The 24678-nt window shown below is 36.5% G+C and overlaps 1 protein-coding gene across 1 annotated transcript in view; it reads left to right on the top strand.

Moving 5' to 3' along the window:
* Positions 1–24678, top strand: part of LOC105493204 (plakophilin 4) — a 228948-nt gene that overhangs the window by 60054 nt on the left and 144216 nt on the right. Inside the window, exon 2 of the mRNA XM_011760720.3 lies at positions 11576–11712. Within this exon, the coding sequence (XP_011759022.1) occupies positions 11581–11712 (132 nt within the window). The 5' untranslated portion in view covers positions 11576–11580. The remainder of the gene's footprint in view (positions 1–11575; positions 11713–24678) is intronic.

The following is a 24678-nucleotide window of genomic DNA, read 5'->3' on the forward strand; positions in this document are numbered from 1 at the left end:
AGATAAACATCATTGGAAAAGCTGAGGAAAGCCAAATTGTGAAGGATGGAACAATGTCTCTTTCCATCTACATTTGCTCATGAATGATAATGATTATCATATTGTGGGATTTCCCAAAGTATGTTCCTCTGAATGTTAATAGGTGATCCTCAAAAAAAATGGGGGTTGGCTGGTCTGGTGGTGCACACCTGTAATCCTGACACTTTGAGAGGCTGAGGTGGAAAGATTGCTTGAGGCCAGGAGTTCAAGACCAACCTGGCTAACATAGTGAGACCCTGTCTGTACAGAAAATTTTAAAATGGGCTGGGCATGGTAGTGTGTGCCTGTAGTCCTACCTACTAGAGAGACTGAGGTAGCAGGATTGCGTGACCTAGGAGTTCAAGGCTGTAGTGAGCTATAATTGTGCCACTGTACTCCAGCCTGGGTAACAGAGTGAGAACCCATCTCTTTTTTTTTTTTTTTTTTTTTTTTAAATACACATGAGGGTCTCTGGTTAATAAATGTTGAGATGTAGGGTTAGGTGAGATTAAACAGGTTCATTTTTTTCATGATTTCTTGGAGTCTTTATGATGCTCCACACCAGTGCTTCTCAAAGCTGAATGTGTACAGAAAACACTGGGGATCTGACCCACATGTAAAGTGTGATTTCTTTGGTCTGGGGCGGGCCTGAAATTCTGCATTTCTTACAAGTTCCAAAGTGCAGCCTGCACAACTGGCTCACAGATCACACTTAAAGCAAGATTCTTAGGGATTTTCAAGAGGAACCATGTTCTGCCACATTTCCCAGACTTGCTAACCATAGGAACCTCATTTTGAGTTGCTGGAAGTTGTCCATGGAGCACATTTGAGAATTTTAAATTGAATCTTTAAAATTACAAATGAATTAATGTATAATTTAAATAGAAGTCTCATGCAGATCTTCTAAGTTATGATCGGCCAAACAGCCCCGTGTAAATCCCAAGACACTGAAAAAATCATTTAGCTAGTTCACGTAGAAGGAAAAACCAATATGGGCTAAAAAGACAACCACTAGGTAAGATAGCAAGTGCACTGGATTATATACTTCCCTTTCTTTTTCTTTTTTTTTTTTTTCTTTTTTTTATGAAACGGGGTTCCGTTCTTGTTGCCCAGGCTGGAGTGCAGTGGTGCAGTCTTGGCTCACCACAACCTCCGCCTTCCGGGTTCAAGCGATTCTCCTGCCTCAGCCTCCCGAGCAGCTGGGGGATTACAGGCACTTGCCACTACGCCTGGCTAAGTTTTTGTGTTTTTAGGAGAGACGGGATTTCACCATGTTGGCCGGGCTGGTCTCAAACTTCTGACCTCATGATCCACCCGCCTCAGCCTTCCAAAGTGCTGAGAATACAGGCGTGAGCCACCACCCCCAGCCTACTTTTCTTTATTTTTAATGACCTTATAAATATTGTTAAATATTCAAGTCTTTAAACAGTTTTACTTTGTTTTTACTGCCTCTAATAATTCACATATAAATTGCCATATTTCTAAATCCCCATATGTGCTCTGCTAGTGATTTCATTAGTCTTTAATCTTTGTTAACACTAGTATTTGATATGAAAAACTAATGATGAAAACAAATCTTTTATTTAAACAGATTGAGATTTGATATGGTTTACCATACCCTAATTACAAATGACATAAAACAGCAGTCTAGGGAGGTTTTTAGAAATCTGTTGAACCTAAAGCAAATTAAAAAAAAAAAAAAAGCTGAATAAAATTAATTATTACATTATAGATGGGCTTTTTCCCACCTGGGTCCTTCTGCCCCACCTAGAATAGTGTCTTCATTTATGCATTCCTGTTGAAATTCTTTTGAGCCCCTGCCATCTGTTTCAGCTCTTATTTCCTCATTTATCTCACACTGCATTTTATTGTAGTTTGTTAATTTGTCTTGTGCCTTTTAGATTGTAAGTTGGATGGGAGTTCAGGGTCTTATTTATCTTTGTACTTTTACACCTGGTTTATAATGTGGTTGATACATAAGTAGATCAATAATACATTAAATAAATAATATTGTTATAAGATAATTCTGGGTAGTAGCATATGCCTGTACTCCCAGCACTTTGAGAGGCCCAGGCAGGTAGATAGGTTGAGCCCGGGGGTTTGAGACCAACCCTGGGCAACATGGTGACACCCCGACACTACAAAAAATATATGAAAATTAGCTCTGTGATGTTGTGCCCCTGTAGTCCGAGCTCTTCAGGAAGCTGAGCTGAGAGGATTGCCTGAGCCTGAGAGGTCAAGGCTGCAGTGAGCTAAGATCCTACCACTGCCCTCCAGCTGGGGTGACAGAGCGAGACCCTGTCTCAAAAAAAAAAACCAAAAGAAAATAAGATAATTTCGTACATCAAATATTATACTGAAAAAATAAGTTTAAAACTTTTTTCTGTATCCCCGTCATCTCCTGATAGTTATTTCAGGTAGTATTGACTTATTCAGGGTATAACAAGCCATCCTAAATCTCAGTGGCTCAAACAACAATGAGTTTTTAAGTTGGCAAGGAGGTTCTTCTGGTCTGGCCTAGGCTCAGTCAGGTGCCTGCAGTCAGCTGGTGACTAGGTCAGGGCAAGACTAAGATGGCCTGTCTTACATATTCTGAGGTCTTGGCTGGAATGGCTGCGATTGCTGGGCTGCGTATACATAGCGTCTTTTAATCCCAAGTTCTGTCACAGCTTAGTGATCTCAGGGTTTCAAAAGAAGCTGTTAGTCCTCTTAAGATTTAGACTCAGATGTTGCACAAGATCACCTCTGCCACATTTTGTGATCAAAGCAAGTCACCTGGCTGGCCCCAGATTCTAGGGGTGGGGCAGTAGATGCTCCCTCCTCCTGCAGTTTTGAGAGCAGCAGCAAAATTGCAGTCACCTGGAGTTACTGTCTACATATTTCTTCCCCCGAGATAAATAAAAACACTAGTATCATTTCACTTTTATCAGCTCCTCACTCCTCTCATGTTGATACTACACAGAAGGTATGTAGGTTTAATCTTCAGTTTTCCTAAATCATTTACTTTGCACTGTTTTTTGTGTCCTAAACCTTCCTTTGTCATATTTGTTATTTTGCTGCAGAATTTCCTTTTATTCAGCATTATGGTTGGGTGATTTTGATTACAGAACTTCGTTTTGTTGAAACAAATTCTCTGAGTCCTAGTATGTCCCAAAATACCCTTTATTTTGCCTTCATATTTGAATCATAATTTTTGGTCAGTACTTGGAAGCTATTGATAAATTTATAATTGAGAAGATGTGTGATGCTAATTTGATTTTATTTCTTTTTTCTCTATGGTAACATACATAATTTTTTCTTTATCCTTGGAACCTAGAAATGTCAATGGCTTGGTCCAGGTGTAGCTTGTTTCATTCATTTTATTCACTTATTGTCTCATTTTAAGTGATTTGTTTTCAGCTCTGGGAATTTTCATTTCTTACTTCTTGTAGTATTTCTTCTTTTTTCTCTTTTCCAAGATCTTGGAGTAAACAGATGTCATTCCTGCATCTGAGCTCTAGTCACCAAACTGTTCTTTTATCTTTTTGTAAAATCTCTCACTCTTTTTTGTTGTTGTTGTTTGTGAGATATTTATTTAGGTCACTCTTATGAAATACTCTGTTTTAAAAAATCCATTTTGCTATTCATCTCACGATTAAGATTTCTTTTTTATCCTGTAACTTTTTCTTCAAGATTTCTGGCTGCTTCTCTTTCCTACATACAATTCTTAGTTTTAACACTAGGATATTAGTTCTACCTGTTCTACTTTACTTTCTTCTGTTTGGGGAATTTGGTCCCTCCTGGGTATCAGTGTCTGAGGCCTGCTCTGTCTGAATCTCTTCTCTGCCAGTGACAAAATGCTTGGGCACTTGCAGGGTAGGCGCTGACCATCTAGCTGCACTCTCTCTCCCCTTGATTATCCTGACGTTGGCCCCAGGCCTGAGGGCCTCAAGTCTGGGATCTACCAGACTCTGAGCCTTGAGCTCTCTCACCCAGTGTTCCACCCTCTAAAGCCAGCCTTTGCCTCTTTGTGTTACGGTTTCCTCTGGTTGCCTTACCAAAGGTCTATAACAGTTATCTTTCTGACATTTTGGCACACTGATGACATTTTTAAAATTTCCAGGCTAATTTTCTTATCTTAAGAATGAGAAAATGCCTTTTCTATTATTTCATGGAGTTGGGAGTTGGAGAAAAGTTGAAATTTGTGCTCATCTTGCCTCTTGATCCAGTTTCCCCTATCAGAGTTTTAATTACATTCTTACTCTATTGATTACCTCCATCCTATCTTGGTATACCCTTTAACATTCCAGGTATATCTCTGAATTTGTCATGATTTTTCATTTCTTCTCCTCCTAGCATCTGTGGCGCTATAAAGGATCCTGATTCCTCAAAAAGAAAAAAAAAATGAACCTGTAGTACTTTTCAAAAAGATTTTCCTCTTTTCCTTCTTTCCTCTCTATAAAAAGTAAGATATTTTGGGGAAAGGTTGAAAATGCCCACATGCAATTCATGTTTATCAAGATAGAATTTCCAGTTTTCATTAACCGTTTTGCAGTGCTTTCCTTGTGTTATAGAGGCCAAGTCAATGCTGCGTAAGGCCAGAGGAGCACCATTCATAAAAGACACAGTGTGAGCAGCTCAGGATGCCAACAGTGTTGACTCTGGTATTATGTGTTAACCATGTGTTTTATTTTCAGAAATTGTTATTGAATGTTATACAGGGCTGAGGGCATTATATTTTGCAACTTAAACCACTTATTATTGAAGTGGATTCCTTCTAGGCATTTATACATCATAAAAGTATATTTAGTCTAGTTTTAAAACAAGAAGTAGTTTAATTCTATTAAAAGTAGATAATCTTTAGTATTTAAGTTACTAAATACTATTCTATTTATCATCATTGAAATATTCTAAATTATTTGATTTATAAACTGCATTTAATATTATACCGTGTTTATTCCACTATATTATTCTTTTTCCATTTTATGAGAAAACTATGAAAATACATAAAATATGCATATAATTAAAAAATACTGAAAAGCAAGCACATCTGTGTAACTGCCACCCATGTCACGCCGGCGCTTTAGAAGTTCTTCATGTGCCCCTCTGAGATCACAGCCCCCTCTCTCCACGGAGGTAGCCACTCCTCTGACTTTGGTGATGGTCATTTCCTTGCTACCTATGCATGCATTCTTAGTAAGCATAGTTTTATTTTGCCTATTGTAGAATTTTACATAAATGGAATCCCACTGTTTGTGTTCTTTTGCACCTTGCTGCTTTTATTCAGTATTGTGGTTGACAGTCATCCTTGTTTTATGGAGAGAGCTTTGGTTCATTGATTTATTGCTATAGATGAAATACATTGATTGAATATATTACATTGTATTTATCCATTCTACTGTTAATGGTCACTTGAGTTGTTAGCAACCTATCGCTTTCACGAAGAGTGCTGCCGTGAACATATTTCTATAACTCTCCAGGTGCCCATGTACAAGAGTGTCTCTACTTAATCAGGAATGGAATTACAGGGCTACAGAATGTACATGTCATCAGCTGTACTAGATAATGCCAAAATAGATTCCAAGGAGTTGTTGCCATTTACACTGTCATCAGTAGCATGGGATAGTTACCATTGTTCCACATCCTCACCAGAATTTGATACTGTTTTGCCATTCTGGTGTTTGTGTATTGACTACTCATTGCAGTATTAATGTTCATTTTTCTAATTACTAATAAGGTTGAGAACTTCATTATTGGTCATCTAGATTTTCTCCTCTTTATACAAACCTTTTGCTTAATTTTTTTTTACCAGATTACCTTGCAGTGATATTTCTAGTGAAAAATTCATAATCAAAAACATTTAACTACTCTGCATAGATTATTCTCTTGAACTACTATGCTGTTTGGCATAGAGCTCTTTTCTAAGCAAATTCTTGCCAAGACATTTGAATTTTTTTATGAACCGCCTGATTAGAAGGTTAGTATGCAGCTACCTCTAATCCTCCTGAAGAGTTGCAGCTTTTGGTTATATTTCTATTTCCAGGATATTTTAAAAATATAACTGCAAGAAGTTTATCTGATACTCCTTTTAGAATTCTAGACTCAATGCCATATGCTCCTGAAGATGTTTAACTTTTCAGGCAAATTCTTAATTTCCTAGTACTTCATTCTTCTGCAATATCTGTTCCAGTTTCATTATAAGTAAAACAAAGAGAAACTTATCTTTGCTATATGATGATACTCTTAGCAATTTTTTCTACTTATTACTGTTAAAATATTTTGTTCATCTAATGCCTATTTTCTATACTTTTATCTGACATTAGTATCTTTATTTTTTGAATCAAATTTAAATATTCACACTTTCTTTAACCTTTATTTTTTATTAATTTTTCTTAGGCATCATTATTTTGTCATATCAGTTTTGAAATTGTATTTCTCATCAACATTTTTTTGAGTGTTCATAATGACAACTATATGTTGTACTCCAGACACCTAAATCAAGAAAGAGAAAAATAACTGGAGTCCAACTTATTTTACTAAAAAGATAAAATAAAGTGTACTTGGTATGCTTTCACCAAAAATTATTAGTAAGGTGAGTAGAAGGGAATTAAGTAGAGAAAAATTCAGTATTTAGTTGATTTTCCATCCCTGGAAGATTTAAGACAGATGATTTTGTGGACTATTATCAGCTGTGGTAAAAGAGATTATACATATTGAATAATAGGTTACACCTATATATTACATCTATAATATGCCAAAAAAAGCCTTCAGTAGTCATACTAGAGTATATGTAGTCTGCAGCCTTGAGCAGAAAAATTGCATGTTAATCACTAAGAGTTGAATATAAGATTAAGATACTTGCATGCGTATACACACAATTATACTGCCAGTTTCACATATGAGCCTCTTCGTGTTCAATAAAGATTATGATGAAAATGCACAGCTGTTCATAGTCAACCCTCCTCTAAAAACTGTGAGGATATCATACTTAATTCACAATATTTATCTTGCTGACCCTGCTTCCCAGGACCAATGAACCCAGAGGAGGCTTCTTAGAAGCCTCAAAAGAATTTAGTCTAATGGTATGATTTAAAAAAAGAGACCTGGGCAAAGAAAACGTTTATTAAGTAAAGGCTAGGATAAAATGAGAACACAGATATGCATACCCACACATGTAAGAGCTGGTCACAGATTCATCTCTGAGCTTTGTATAGCCAAAGAGAAAACCAGCTAATGCTACAGTTTCCAATAGCATCCACCATTCCCTTAGGAAAAGCCTAGGTCCTGGCTTTCAGATGGCTGATACAGAGACAGTGTGACACAGTAGACAACATTCTGAAAACTCCTGAGGAACATTCACATCTGTTTAGAATCTAGAACTTGTTTAATCTTAGTGTGGGCCTCAGGGTTTAGAGTTTACTGTTTCTGCCACACACAGTGCAGCATCCCTTCTACACTATCCCTCCTGCAATCATCATCCAGACCCTGATTAAAGATCTCTCATCATGGGAGTGTGCCACCTTCAGAGGCAGTCAGTTCTTGAAATTTTAAGCATTTGACTATTAGCTCCAAAAGGAAAACCCTCCGTTATTGTTCCAACCTTTAATTTTGATTCCAAATATAAAGACAGTAATAATATAGGTTAATACACATTTATTACAAAACCATTAATTTTTAGTCTGGCTCTTGGGATTATAATCTAAAAAGCCTCCTTCAGAGGCTTATAGGCATCTGCTTGTCAATGCTGGACTTCTCTTCTTCAGGTCAAATTTTCTCTTCTTGTTCCATTAACTACCACTCTCATGTCTCCCAGTGAGCTTTGAGCTCATAAAGAGCAGGAGCTGTGTCATTCACATCCTCCCTGTCCCCTTGCCTGGAAATAAATGACTGGATCCCTTTAACATCCCACTCATCATCTCTTGAATGGGTACACTGTGTCCATTCCTGTTAATGTGCCGCCCTTATCTGGAAGTAGTTATGTCCCAAGGAGCCTGAAGGAAAGTTGTAAGCTCGCTTATGCCCTTCCTATCATCCTAATGATTTATAGCAACACAGCATAAGATCACCTTAGGTTTGGGCAGTCTTGTTTCACTTATGATTCACTCATTTTGCTCTTGAACCTGAAATGCCTACATTGATTTCCCAATATGCTGCTGAGCTAACCTAAATACAGGACCTTGTATTTATTCCTGTTGTTTTAAATCTCATCAGAGGCAGCTCATTACTGCAGTGTAGCAGTATATTTTTTGTATTTTAATTTTATCTCCATCTGGTAAATTCAATATTCTTCATCATCATTGAAGAACTTGTGTATGACTTGTATTGATATCATGGTTAAAACATTTGGTGGGGTTGGGTCAAGGTCAGAACTCTGGCATTACATTAGAAACCTCTATAGATTGATGTATTTCATTCAACTGTTTACAGATTGTTGGAGTCAGCAGTTGCCCTTATTCCAGCCCCATTTCTATGTTAATGACAATGTCACGGGGGACTTCTAATATCATATATGCCCCACTAGAGTTTGGGCAACACTGCATGGTTACACTGCCCCAGACAGACATTAGACCAGCTTAACATGACTTTTCTTTGGTGCCCCATTTTATTTCTCACAAATCACCTCTTGGATAAAATCGTTTAAAGAATCTCACCCAAGATCTGTGTCTAGCTCTGTAGTTTGTCATGTGAAGAGTCTACCTTCCCTTTTTCCAAAAACAGCCATGGCATTTTCCTCCTTCCAGTTTTCTGGCATGCCTTCATTCTCTGTAGAACCCTCAAAAGTGATTCAGCAACCTATCTGTAAGTTTTCCCAGTTCTCCGGAATGTGATCACTCAAATCAGGCAAATTGAGGTCACTGAGGGAAGTGTGAGGCCTAATTTCTCACAGTCGCTTTACAATATAAGTCCTTTTTTTTTTTTTGCTAGTGGAATGGAGCAATAATATTATTCTGTGACTCCAGTCTTAGCTTGATACTTTCCAGTTCATTAAATGATCTTACAATTATGAAAACTATGAGAAAATGGATAGGAAACCTTCATAGGTTTATAACTTGTCAGCACAGTGTTACCGCTCCCCTGCCCCATGTTGGTTGTGGCATATTGAGACTGCTCCAGAGATAAGGGGTAGGGAAGTGTCTCCACCCTTAGTAATGACAGGTACCATTGGCTTTGCTCCTCATCTGGTGACTGTTCATGGCTGCCTGTGATGTGACCTAACCTTTGAGGAATCAGAGTAGATATCATCCATGTCTATGAAAATCTCCTCTGCTGCCAAGCTTCTCAGCATTATATTACTTTCTTTTATACAGTTACAAGGTCTCTGACCCTCCTTCTCTTGACTTTAGCATTACTACTTTTCATTTACATCTTGCTGTACTTTGCCTTGATCCTATGTTGCTGCATCAGCTAGGTGATGAGCCCCCTAATGGTCAGTGTCCCTGGGAGAGTGGTACTCAGAAAATGCTCCTCTGGGCTCATTGGTCCTGGGAAGCAGGGTCAGCAAGATAAGTATTGTGAAATTAAGTATGATATCCTCACAGTGATGTAATACCATAATATAATTCTAGGTCTTTTTAATAGTAAGACTCCTTCTATATTAATAAATAATTACTTCCCCAATTACATTTCTGTTTCTCCTTTTCTCAAATTCTCTTTGTTCACTGAATTTTTCGTTTTCTTTTTCTTCTTACACAGTGGTTGTTTCATGATATTATACTCTTGACATTTAAAATTTTTGGTTCTTGGCATTATTTGTTTCACTGTTGCATAGTAACATTTTTGTTCTTTGCAACCATCTGCTTATTTTAAGGTGTGTAATTTTTCAATGGCTAGAATACTTTTATGTCTTTACTTGCCTTAAATGCTAATCTAGGATCTTTGTGTAGCATTTTTTTCCTTTATAGAGCTTATGTCTTCTCTTTAATGAGCACTTGATAGAGAAAGAAAATTTTATTCAGTTGATAATATTTTGTTTTACATCTCAATAAACATTCCACATACACTAAAAAATATAGATTGTCATAAAATTATTACATTGTATAAAGAACTAGCCATTTTTATCGGTGAGGTAGTGAGGTAGAACTCCCCCCCCCCCCGCCCCACCCAGGACACTTAGGTTTTGATCCTACTCATCTCCATGTCTCAGGATCCTTCTATTCATACCTGAGAAGATCCTGCAGTTCAAAGTCTATCTAGGCCTTATGCACCGTGAAAATGGGAGATTGAGAATTCACTTGCTAGATAGAGCAGGCATGAGAACTCATGAGGCTGGTTTCGGGGGAAATGCACAGATAAACTAATCAGATCCACTGTCCATTTATGCCTATTAATATGACAAGAATAAAAATACCACCAGCAGAAACATGAAACTTAGACCCTCTCCACTAACATGGAAGCCAGGAGAGTAGGGAAGAAGATGGGAGCTCAAAGGGCATGTAATTTCCCCTTTTACTTACGGATTATTATTTTGGAAACAGAAGACTGATACTGAAATTTGAGGGAATGGGAAAACAAGTCCCAGATCAACTATAGAATTGAAGACCGTGGAAGTTAATTGATTAAATTGAAATATATAATAGAGTAATTTGCGAGAGAAAACTGAAGAATGTTGAGGAAAATGTTTATAGTCTCAGATGTCCGTATTTGAATATACGATGTGACACATCTAAACAGATAGGGTCTCTCGGACATCTTAGGACTTGGCAGAATTTACCTAATGACTGGAATGAGACAATGAAAATATATCATCCTTCATTCATGTATTCATTTATTTTAGTGAACATTAATTGAATACCATTTAATATGCCAGGTACTTGACTAGTTTCGTGGTATGATAAAGACTGTACTCACAAGAAAACAGAGAAACTGACATGTAAATGAGTTATTAAAATTTTAATAGCACTTTACACTAACCATCGATTCCCCCTGTTTTCCAAAATTGTAGAAAGTCCGTATCAGGTCAGTAAGTCTCTTGACAAACACACTGCTCTCACTATGTGTTGTCTTAGGAAAGGCACTCTAGCTCCTGCCAAGAACCTATTCTTCTGTCATAAGCTATGGGCCTAAAAAATAGATTTTCTTTTCAACATCACATTCCTAGTCATTGTTATCTTTGAATAAACAGATTCTTCTAAAGAAACCAAGCTAGCTGTAAGACTCCACCAAGGATGAACTTGTTGCTAGTTATTAATATATTATATTTCTTTAAAATAAGCAGACTTTTATTTTTAAAACTTCTTTAGGTTTTAAACTCTTTTTTTCTTTTCTGTTACAAAAACCTCTTCTGCGATTGGTAAAACATTCTTCTCATGTCAGTTAACATTTGTAGATGTCTTTTTGTGTGCATGTTACTTTGAAAACAGACCCCTATAGCAATCTAGAATGTTTATTATTTAATTTCTTGATAAGTTAGTCATATTTACTTATTGGTTACCATTTAGAAAATTTAGCAATTTAACAAGCTTTTGATCATGGTGTGTAGACTATAGTCTACTGTAGTTGCTAGGAACCATCTGTAAATCCTCGGTTCCTGCAAGGGAGCCCAGAAGAAAGTGTTAACCCTTTGCCTGCTTGATTGCAGGAGGAATGCCAGCTCCTGAGCAGGCCTCATTGGTGGAGGAGGGGCAACCACAGACCCGCCAGGAAGCTGCCTCCACTGGCCCAGGCATGGAACCCGAGACCACAGCCACCACTATTCTAGCATCCGTGAAGGAGCAGGTACATCCTCGTATTGAAATTTGCAATGAGTTATTTCTTTAATGCCTTTAAAAAATTAATCTTTGGATATGTTTTAAATTTGTCTAACGTCCTTGACGCCTTCACGTTTTCTAATTATAAGGTGTTTACATCCCTGAGTACATTGGGATGACTGGCATGTAGAGCTGCTCCAGGTGCCAGTCAGAATCGGAACATGCAGGATACTTGTGCGTCTGCAAGTAAGGACAATCTCGATGGTGATCGGTGTCTGTCTCTCCCACATTGCAGAGTGTGTGCATGCACGCAAAGCTGTGTGAAGCATAGTTCTCAGTGCTGACTTTTCTATCAGGACTCTGGCAACCTGAGGCCTGTAATAGTGTTAGGTATTTTGAACATTTTAACATAGGTAGTATATAGGGTTGTCTCTGTGATTTTTGGATAAAGGCTATATTTGTGTGTTTGTCTAAATTTAAGTATATTCATTTTGTGAGCTAATGTTCTAAAACTTGTCGAACTGTGCCAGTTTGCTTCAATGTCATGTTTATGTTGATTTTTTTAAGGCATTAATACTCTTTATCCTTCAAACTCAAGTAACCTTCTATATTAGGTCTTATCTGTTGTGCTTAGAGAAATTAGAATTCTGCAATTTTAATTTCTTAAGATTTAAAAGCTTAATAAGGTAAATGTAAATTTAAAGCTCCAGGGATAGTTTTTTGTTTTTTGGTTTTTGGTTTTTTTCCTGCTTCTTCTCTCCAAAAAACATTATATGTCCCCTGTGAGGGTTATTTTGTTGAAATAATCTAAGATTAAGTTTTTTTAAAAAAAATCTTATAATTAAGCCACTGGATTTTTTTTCTCAAGATAGGTAATGTTGTATTTGCTGGGATATTCCTTTAAAAGTCAGTATCAGTAACTCAGATGACTAATGATGACGAAGATTGAGGAAACATTTATTACCTTATTGTTGTACTATTTGCTGTAACTTGGAATGTGGCATGAAAGATTGCTCTATAACCGTGACACATGTCTGACGTTAGAACTATGTTTTCAAGAAAAATTATTTCAGTTTATTCTAGTAACAAGATGTCAAAATAATTTTTTTATTCCTCAATGAAATTTGAAGTTTTTAAACTTTCCACAAAGAGTTTGAAAAGGTACAAGATATAGTCAGTACAATTTTCATCTTCCACCAAACTATAGAATAGACGTCTAAGCTTCTATTATCTTTAGGGGAGAAAAAAGGACTCTTCGATAGCACTTCATAGTTGTCAAGATTTGACCCACAGAGCTGGTAAGGGTGAGAAGCCTCAGATTTATTTGGGGCTCTTAGTATATACTGTGTTTTGGTGAAATGTGGTAAATTTATCAGAATGTTTAGAAATGACTTAAAACTATTAGCTGTGTGCAGTAAACATAGCAATGGTAACGTTCTGTTTGTACCTTGAGACCATATACCCTATATGTAAGAAAATAAGGAAACTTGTTAAGATTTTGACACTAGAATTCCTTGATGGCCTCAAATGACTTCAAAATTTTATCTTCTGGCAGTAAATAGTGTTCTAAATAAATATTTTATGGGAAATGCTAAGAAGAGTTCTAGCTTCTCAAGGCAGCCAAAAATGTATTTATCCTATTCATTAAAACAATTATTATATATAATTAGTTAGTGGGATGCTATACTCTGGTCTTTGGTTCTATTCCTGTTGTGAGAAATTGGAGTTCATTAATATGTATTTGCAGTTTCATACATAATTTCTTTTAAAAATTTTAAGTACTTAGCATTTCAGTTGTTTAACCCAGGATACCACATCTGTGTCTTTTTTCAAGATACTCTCCTGGTTTTAAATAGCTCCCCTGCAATTTTTGTAGCACCAGGCAAAATATAGTTGGAGTAAAAATTTCTTAAGACCCTCCTGAAATATGTCACTTCCTATCATCTACCCAATGGGATAGAGCACAGAAAAGTTAGATCCAAGTAAGAAAACTAATTACCATTCACCTTATATGTTTGATTTTAAAATTTACTGGTCAGAGTGTGACACTCTTAGCCCACTGTTACATGCAGTTACAATAAATGTTGGTCATGTTTTATATCCAAAAGAGCAATATTCCCAAAAGAGCAATATTCTTAGATGGGATGCATAATTATTATTACTTTTTAGAGATGGGGTCTTGCTGTGTTGCCCAGGATGGAGTACAGTGTCACCTTCTTAGCTCACTGCAGCTTCAAACTCCTGGGCTCAAGCAATCCTTCCACCTCAGCCTCCCTAGTAGCTAGGACTACAGGCATGTACTACCATGCCTGGCTAATTTTTAGTTTTTAATTTTTTTTTGTAGAGATAGGGTCTCACTATCTTGCCCAGACTGGTCTTTAACTCTTGGCCTCATGCAATCCTCCTACCTCAGCCTCTCTAAAGTGTGAAGATTATAAGTATGAGCCACTGTACCTGGCCCATAATTATTATTTTTTAAAAAAGCCTCACTGCCATGCCATAATGGTATCCACTCTGTGATCTCAAATAACAGTCCTTGTTTCGTGGCAGCCGTGTCTTAGGAATGGTGTTTCCTTAAGTCACAAAAGGAAGGGACCCTAGCAGTGCAACTGGGTACATGGAGTAGGTTTCCATTCTGTTTTCTCTGCTGACCGGTCATGTGATCTTGGAAAGATTTCTTAACCTTTCGTTTCCCAGTTTGCTTATTTATAAGATGCAGATAATAATAGTGAGGACCTTAAATTAACCTAGGTAAAATGCTTACAACAGTACCTGGCCCTTAGTAAGGGCTAACATTACAATTGTCATTATCATTTCTGCATAAGAAGAAAAGGCTCCTCTTAGGAGGAGCTAGTGGTTCTACTTGTAACCATACTAAAGATTCAGTGAGCCGTTTTTTTGGACATTGATAGCAGAAGACAAACTTTGAATGTTGAGCAATGTTTATGCTGTGACAGTAGTTTACTTATGCAGACACTAAACTTTAAAAACTTCATATTGATCTCACAAAAACTATACATAAACATATAGTTTTTTATATATGTTATGAGAAAGAGCATATAAAAATAAATTTTATGAACATGCTAATTTATTGCAACCCCAAACATAATGTCAAGGCACTTGGTTAAGGAATTGCAAAGTAGTATCTTATAAAATTCACCTGAATTTTGAGAGGAAAAGTCTGGGTTCTTCAGTAAAGTACATCTAAGCCAGTAAAATACCTCACACATACTCCCCTTGGGCAATTCATGGTAATTGGTAGGAAGGGAAATGGCAAGCAACCAATAGCAGTCTTGTTAACAAACCATTAGTCTACTAAATATCTGAAATTGGGCATTCAGTGTCATAAAACAATGAACTCTTTCTTCACTGGGCTATGCTTTCCCTAGAATCCTCCAGTGCCAGAAGCTAGCTGTTCCTTGTTCTTTGGCATAATGTTAGAATTTACAATGTCTTTTGAGAAGTGATAACCTCTCATAGTGATGTCAGTCATGTGGATGTGTACCTGCGAAGGTACAGAAAAATCCTCGCTCCTTGACAGAAAGAATCCTTGCTACTTCTGTTCAAACGCTGCCTCTTTCATGAAACATACCCAGCCTGAAGTCAAATCTCTCTCCTGATCTCTTTTAGCACTTTATGCCACTGTCATGACTCTTAATAGTATGCTTTTTTGGATTTATATAATCAGCTACCTAAGGATAGAGCCATGTTTTATGCATTGTTTTATACCTGTGTTACAGGTTGCTCCTCTCCCAACACCATGGATATATTAGACCTGCAATAAATGGTTGTTTGAGCAGGGAATGAATAGATAATACTTACTGTCGATTACTTTGTCACCAATTTGCAGTTTTATTAAGACAACAAAACCTATAGCCACATTCACAGAAATATTGCGAGCAAGAGAGTCTCACAGCACCTAGAAAACTTGTCACTCAGCTGAACATTCTTCTTAAGACAATTTGAATTGCACTATATCCATATTGATACAGGATTTAAATCCTATCTCTTCATAGTGCAAAATAAAATTTTATTTTGTATCTATGGTCAAAAAATGACATAAGTGTCATAACTTTCATTTCCCATCTGTCCAATTTAGTTGAAAGTTAAGTTTAGGGAATAAAAGGATGTGGTTATCTTGGTGATGTCACAAAATATCCACCAGTGTTATGTATATCGGGTGAGGCAACTACTAAAGAAATGTTAAGAAATATGCTTTAAGAGAAATAAAAAGTCAATCCACAGGAATAACAAGGTGATGTGATTCCTGGACATGATTCTGAAATTACAGGAAATGTCAGAACTTCAGCCACCAGTTGACTGTAATTAGGATCATCCTTTAGCAGGTTCTACTGCTCAACTCAACTCCTAATAAGAATCCAGGAGTCCATGATGAATACAGATGTAGGAAAGGAGGAATCTCCTAATAGTTTTCAAAAATATCTGACAAACTTGATACTGGTTACTGCCTAGCATAATCTCTTACATGTAATAACTAGATAAAGAAATACAGCGCTGGGCATGGTGGTTCGTGTCTGTAATCCTAGCACTTTGGGAGGCTGAGGTGAGCAGATGGCTTGAGCTCAGGAGTTCAAGACCAGCCCGGGCAACATGACAAAAACCCCGTCTCTACAAAAAATACAAAAAATTGGCCAGGAGTGGTAGTGTGCGCCCATGGTCCCAGCTACTCAGGAGAATCACTTGAGTCTGGGAGGTCAAGGCTACAGTAAGCTGTGATCATGCCACTGCACTCCAGCCTGGGTGACAGAGCGAGAACCTGTCTCCAAAAAAAGAAAGAAAGAAAAATGTGGTGCCCTCAAAGGATCCTGCCTCTTCCTGTGAAAACTTTAGATTAAACTGATTGATTTGTCACTGAAATGCACAGCACATCCTTGGATGCAGGGGAACTGGAATTTGATAAACCATTTGCTGCTCATCAAGAGCCTTGCTGCTGCCCTCTGCGACTTACTTAGATGTATCAGAATGCTCACTCACAGGCACAAGGAAGCAGCAAGCCAAGCACCATGTGCAGGGTATTATTATCAATTGGTAGAATACATTGTAGTTTTATAATGGTTCCGATGTGATCTCTTGGTTTTAGAAACACTCTTTAAAAAAGACAGTATGGCCAATCATGGCTAGGATTTGCAAGTGTCTTTCACAGTTCTATGTAGGGTGCAAGTTGATTTCTGGTTTTGTAGAATTGCACATGTAATATTCATTAGAGTCTTTCATCTTCTGTCATAAATTTGCTTGAATAATTGAGATCTCTATTTGAACTTGGCCATATTTTCAGGCTCTTTAGCCACTTCTTTTTTTTTTTTTTTTTTTTGAGATAGACTCTCGCTCTGTCACCCAGGCTGGAGTGCAGTGGTGCAATCTTGGCTCACTGCAGCCTCCTCCTCTTGGGTTCAAGCAGTTCTTCTGCCTCAGCCTCCCATGAGTATCTGAGATTACAGGTGTATGCCACCACACTCGGTTAATTTTTGTATTTTTGGAAGAGACGGGTATCTCCATGTTGGCCAGGCTGGTCTCAAACTCCTGACCTCAGGTGATCTGCCCACCTTGGCCTCCCAAAGTGCTGGGATTACAGGCATGAGCCACTGTGCCTGGCCCACAAACCACATTCTTTTATTTTTGGTTAATGATTTCCGAAGCTTAGAATCTAGATTTAAGGTTGAAGCCAATCCAGATAGTATGAACTGGTAAGCAAAGAATAGATTTGGTAAAATATGCTAATTTTATATGCACTCTTTTTACTCTGGTGAGGTCTCAAATTAGATACTGTGTGTGCTGCTTTTGTTATCTTTGATGAGTGAAAATTGCAATGTTCCTCATTTGTGTGGCTCTTAAAGAGAATACCACTTTCAAGATATTTTCTGGCTTTTTTGAAAATAACCATTCTATCTTCAGTATGTCCGTATTAACTTAAGCAATATTTAAATATCAAAGAGTGAAATGAGAGCCAGAGATCCTTAATTTTTTGAAGATAAAATAAGAAAATCTGAAGCCCAGCTGTGTCCTATTGATGTTACTTCATTTTTACATAGATATCTTAGCTTCAGTAATTACACACCCTTCCTGTATGGCAAAATGCCCAGAAGTGAACAAATTCCAGTACAATTATTTACTTTATTCCTCTGGAACTGAAACAACTCAACTGTTACACACCTGCCTTTGTAACTTCCTTTTGTTTGGCCATTTTGCTTATTTACAATGAAATAGTCCTCTTTGACACACCTCAGCCACATGCAGAAGAGAATTTTTATTTCAGCTGTAAACAAGCATAGTTTGTCACTTAACTAGAATGTGCTGTGTAAGTACAATGCCTGAAACTTCTGACTTTTCCCATTGGCAACTTAGTTATTTTTCCAATTGGTAACTAAATTATCCTGGCAGTTGTTGTTACTGTGTATAACCTATAGTGAAGTTTCTAGTGCCTGAGCTGCAGCATCTAACCCAAGGTAAGATTGGATCTCAGTGGTTTTTGTAGGATCATCAAATTTTACAGCTTTATATCCATAATATTGTAGAAACGAGGTTCAAAATGAGGACAAATGGCAAAGCTCTTGTGACACTGGTTGACTTGTATTCAAGAAGTCTGAACTCTAAAATGGCTCTCAGGAGATCAGTCCTCTTAAGTTGCATGTACCATGGTCAGAATTTAACATTTCCCTTCATTTTGTTAACGATACAAGGTGTCCTCCACCTCAAGCGTCCCTGTGATTAAAGAATACTACAAAGTATGGCCAACAGGTTTATTCAGTATTTGAGTACTCCCCACTTCCCAAAGAAGTTGTCCTTCTCAACATTAAAAAATTAGACTGCCAAGAGGTAGCTAATAACAAGCATATGCATTTGGCTAGCTGTCTACATTTTCCAGTAGTCTGATGAATGATCAGATGGACCTGCTAGCAAAGCTTCCAGTCTTATATGTCTTCAACTGTATATTCAGAATAACTTAGTATTTGTTCTCTTTGATTTCATTGGAAGCATCATTTTAGGTTGTATTGACACTGAAGGGTTTGTTTGGAAGACTATTAAATTCTATGAATTTGAACAGACTCCCTGTGGCTGTTCACACATAACTGGATCACACATGCAAACATGGAAAACATAGTAGATGCCCAAAATATTTATCAGTTAATGAACTAAAAATGTAAACATGTTTACAGGGCCTCCATACTTAGATTAAGCTTCCTTTTAATTAATTAAGAATTGTTTATTCAAAGACTACTCTGAGCAAAGTACTTTGTCAAGGAATGGGTTGAGGGGGATAAGCAGACATATAAAGATGATCTATTTCATATAGTTTCTACTCTCAGAGTAATGCAGAGGCACAAACCATATACTTCAATATAGAGTAATTGACACATTATGAATATTCATTAATTGATCCGTAAGAGACAAGAATGTTTGTACTTTTGCCCCCTTTTAATTTAAACAGGCTATCTATATGTATTATGTCAATTTTATGTAAGTTTGTTAACTTACACATTTTTAGCTTTAATTTTTACCACTGAATTACCATTACATTTGAAAATGGAGTATTTTTGCTTAATTTTTACCATTAAATTAGCATTGTTTCGTTTACATTGAAAGTGATAGAGTATTTTTCCTTTGTTAACACTTAAAGCCAACCGTGACTGCACGTTTAAAATTGTAAATTCCTTTTCAGTTGAATAATCCAGTTTACAGTTTCTTTTCAGAGTTAAATTATGAATATATGGAATAATTTCCCCCTGTACATGCAAACTTTATGCTGTTAAATTTGAAATGAGTGACTGCTGAGTTGGTGAGATTAAATGGATGAGAGGATTATTCAGCATTGAATTCTCTGCTTTGCATGATCGTTTTTCTCTTTAGAATCACTTCTGGAGAGAAAAATATTTCAGAAACATATTTTTCCCTTCAGGTATAACCCTAAAGTTATTCCATAGCTGTTCCAAAACATAGCCTATCTAGTGCCTATCTTCATGTTTAAGGGCTCCCAATTTCTAAATTGCCATTTTTGTTAATTTGCAAAAATGTGTCCATATGGTCTTACTTCATCTGTTTATATTTTACGAATGTATTGTTCCCAAAGTGATGAGATCTGCTTGTACCTCAGCAAAGTAATTTGGGTTATGGTTATTTTATTTCAGGCATTCCTAAGAAAGATCATTTAAAATGTAAAGTTCTTTTCAAGTAGTTCAAAGACAAATCTATGTTTTAGCTTATAGAATCTTAAGAGTTTTTATGTACCCAAACCTTAATAATGTAGGAGTTACACAAAGTGGAAACAGTCTGCAAGCAAATTGAAATAACACATTATTGAAACTTAAAGAGAAATAATATACTATGCAATTATATTCTATATAGTTATATTTCAAATATGAAAATAGCTATCATAAATTAAAAGTATACTTAGAATTTCAGTCTGTGTGGCTCTTGAAAGAAAATTTAATTTTCCTTTAAAAATTGGAGTTCAAAGCATTTCAATTTATAAACTGTTTAGTATTTTAACTTATAGTCTTTTTCTTATGAAAACTCCTATAAAGCAATGTGGCATCAGTGAAATGTTTATCGTGAGTTATCATCTACCCTAATAGGCATATATCTCATTTAAAAAATTTCCCCAAATCATTATTAGAGTCTAAACCAAGATTAAAGTCTTAACCACTGCCTATGGCCTTCTAATAAACTATTCTGGCAGAATTAATAACTCTTACTATTTCATTCATATGTAGTATTTCTGTATTCTGTAATATTTCTGTATTTCTGTATTCCTTTAGAAATACCTTTCCATCACAAAGTCAACATAAGCCATGATTTCTCTTCTTTTGAAAATACTTCTATTAGTTATTTTTAAAGTAAGCCCTTTATGCCCAACTGAAGAGTCAAGTAACACCGTTTTTCATTCATAAGCTTAGCTGCCTTATATATTCCTTGGTTTAAGTCTAGGATTGTTGGAAGGGACGATGCTTACTGGAGTTTTCCCATTGTCTCACTTTCTCATTTGTTCCTTAATAAGATAAGTAATATTATTTTTCTATAATGTAAGCTCTTAACAGCAAGATTTTGATTTTATTTCAGTTAGCAAAGAATAGTGAAAAGCAAATTCATATTAAACTATTATGTGAAAAAATATATCTTAGTGATTGCTGCTGTTGACATTCTAAGCTGATTGAGTAGAAGATTTGAAGGTCTGTAGGTACGACTGTGAAAAATATTTGTGTATTTATGGGTACTGAACAGAATGCTGTTGCACTTAGCTCATTTGATCTGCACTACAAATTGGGCAAATCTGTTTTATTGATGTGGAATAATTTATCTAGTTGAACAATTTTTTTAAAAAAGCAAACTTTTTAACCCTGGATAAAACTTCAGTTTCCCACTGAAAACCTTGTCAGAGTTGGAGAGTGCTCTTCTTAGTTTAAAACCAGTAGATCAGAAATGCAAAAAATGGATCATCTCTAGCAGGTCTGCCATTGTGCGAACAAAGACCCTTCATTGCTTTACTGGGCCTGCTGCTTTTTGATGCAGCTAGATTGCTGTCTCTGTTCTCCTTACTACTACTACTACCACCACCACCACTACCACTGTTACTACTGCTGCTGCTGCTGCTGCTGCTGCTGCCACAACAGGAAACAAATGACAAATCTAAAAAAATTATAATTGTGAGTAAGATATAAGAATCAGTGATCTCTATGGAATAGAAATCCAATAGGAGAGTAACAGCTAACATTTATTGAATACTTACTATGTACCAGGCATTGTAGCATTGTACTTAATTCTGTAAGTGGAAGATCTTCTATGTTCCTTATCACAAATTTTGGAGTTAATGTAGTAAAAAGTCTTTCAGGTTATTTTGGCCACTGAACATCTCATCTCAGTTTCTTTGTTCTATGTGTTTTCCTACCTTTTTCAACTAGTGGAGCAATATATAGTCTTGAACTGTACAATATCCTTTCAGTAAATATTTTTATTCTTGAATTACCCAGAGTGTTTTCTGGTGCTTGTAATTAAAAACCCTAATTATACAGGTCAGTATCATTATTACCACTATTTACAGATTGGGAAACTAAGCTCAGGAAAGTTAAGTAACTTGCTCAAACTTATATAATTAATAAATAGGGAATATGAGATTCATATCCGGGTAGTCTTATGCCAGATATGCATACTAAACAATTAAAATCTGCAGTGAAGTCATTAATGAGAAGAATGCATACAGAGGAAAACTGAACATTGATGGTGACAAGCATGTGAGATCTTGTCCTGGAATATGGAAGAAAAGAATGAAAATGTTGTAATAAATTCTGCTAGACATGGAGGCCATAGAAAGTAGATCTAATGAAAACATTATGGGTTTTCTTGAGAAGGATTTTAGAGTAGTTAGAAGAGAAGCAGTACTTAAGTATACTTTAAAAACAATTTTTATGAGCAGAAAATAAAGCTCTGCGTGTATAGATTTAAAGCAATCATCGTATTCCAGGCACCAAAGACCAGTCTCGAAATTACTTTTATAAAATGTCATATTTACAAAGGGAAGGAAGAAAAACCTTTGCAATTCAGATAAAAGAAATGGTTTATCTACAAAAGATAAAATCAGGCTTCAGTGAAACACTAAATTCCAGAGAAGATTAGAGCAATGTGTATAGAGTTTTGAGGGAAAGTGCTTGTAATCCAAGAATTTATACCCAGCTCAATTGTCTTTAATATGTGAAGGATTGCAAAGATACTCTCAGACATTCAAGGATTCATGAAATGTGTTCACTCTTTTCCCCCTGTTTACCCTTTTTGATAATTAAGGATTTGTTCTCTTTAGGGAGGAATTAAATTTAAGACTCAAAAATTAGAAATTCATAGTATGTAATTACTAGTAGATCTTCTCTTAGTTAAGGTTCCAAACCAAGAGTCAAGGATTATTGGGTATTAGTCAATTACATTTTGAAGTCCTCTGCTTTCCTGCTTCTCATGATCCGTAAGCCATGTTCTCTTTCAAGTAGTTCAGATTGATAGACTTTGTGTAATAACTTATGTCATAGGTTGTTGGCTTATTGCATTTGCAAAGAAAAACCCTAATGTTTAAGCTGAGATCAGATTCCTGTACATGTTATCATCTTTCTTGGACCCATGAGTACTGTTTTAATTGTGCTTAAAATATCAGTATTGGTAATGGGATCTTAGTTATGTTAAAATATGTACTCACTTGAAAAAGTCTTGTAAGGCAATTTTCAAAGGTGTTTTTGGCTACACAGGATAAGAATTGTGTCCTAAGCAAAGGAGGAAGTAAACAGCAGGGGTTTGGCAGGTACTTATCAAATGAGTGAATAAATGAATGCAGTCTGTGCGGAATAAATCAGTACTGAATTGCCTTACTTACAAATCAGTAAGGCAAAACTGTGACCACCTAATGAAAAGGGAGTACTTGCCATCAACTAACACTTGTGAAAAGAAACATTAATAACTAATATGCACGTGAAATAATGGTCTACCTCACTAGTAATCACAGAAATAGACATTAATATACTGAGAATATATCTGCTTTTCACACTGGCCACAACAAAATTAAAGATAAAATAGTGTGGGTGTACTGATGTGGGCAGGGCAATTTCATGTGGTATTGGTGTGAGTACAGTGGCACAACCATTTTGAAAGTAATGATCTGTAGTAAAGGTCTTAAAAACGGTTATGGAATGATCCAGTTTTGCTATAGAAATACACATTCATGTGTGTATCCAAACACATATGCATTCACTAATAAAATAGAAGGAGATACTCCTAAATGTTGAATAGATGTCTTTGGATAAGTTTCCCCCTGTATTTTGCAAATTGCTTATGAAAAGCGTAGAGTATTTCATAAAAATTCTAAAGCCACAAAATAAAATGGTAATTTAGAATAAAAGATATGAAAAATGGCATTTTTATTATCACAAAAATAATAATAACAAAAGGTCACCATAGGCTAAGGTTGACAGAAAGAAAACAAGTAAGTTTTTATAGGTTGCAAGATGTGGAAAACTTGTCAAATGAATTATGGTTGAGAAACTGGATTGTCTTGCCTAAAAAATAAATGGAATGTTTAGTATGACCACAGATCCAGAAGGATATCGTAGAACAGGAGTTAAAAGCAAGAACTCCCACCTGCATACCTGCTAAGTTGTGTGACTTTGAGCAGGTTACTTTGAGTGGAGCCTCCTGTGTCCTTATTTGTAAAATGAGGGTAATGGTTCCAATCCTGCTAAGAGTAAATGTTCAGTAAACATTCTCCAGTTGTTATCCTTGAGATGATATGTAGAACGGTAGTGGAAACACATGTTCTAGCCTGGGGCCACTTATGAGGGACATGGATCCAGACTGAGGAATACTCATAGATGGACGGCTCAGGCTAAGACTTGGCCCCACAGTAAGGATTCTAGCCAAAGGGTGAGGCAGAAGTTCGGTCATGTGCCTCAGCCTTATGCGGTCAAGATGTCTCAGAAGCTGATGGAAAAGGTCAATATCTGTCTGGACTCATGGAGATATGAGTTGTGTCATCCTAAAATAATCCTGCAAATCCAACTCTTTCCAGATAGCTTTACAGAATATATTCAGGAATCTCATTTAGAGATTGTTCACATATATCTTTACCTGTTGCCTCGGAGGGAATTCCACAAAGTATGTTAACTAAGAGAAGGAAGTTACACACAAGTATGTAAAATACCCCATTTTCTTTTCTTTCCTTTTTTTTTTTTTAGACGGAGTCTCACTCTGTTGCCCAGGCTGGAGTGCAGTGGCATGATCTCGGCTCACTGCAAGCTCCGCCTCCTGGGTTCAAGTAATTCTTCTGCCTCAGCCTTCCAAGTAGCTGAGATTACAGGCACCTACCGCCATGCCCAGCTAAGTTTTGTGTTTTTAGTAGAGACAGGGTTTCACCTGTTGCTAGGCTGGTCTCAAACTCCTAACCTTAAGTGATGTTCCCACCTCAGCCTCCTAGAGTGCTGGGATTACATATGTGAGCCACCGTGCCTGA

Source organism: Macaca nemestrina, chromosome 11, assembly GCF_043159975.1.
Source record: "Macaca nemestrina isolate mMacNem1 chromosome 11, mMacNem.hap1, whole genome shotgun sequence".
Taxonomy (NCBI): domain Eukaryota; kingdom Metazoa; phylum Chordata; class Mammalia; order Primates; family Cercopithecidae; genus Macaca; species Macaca nemestrina.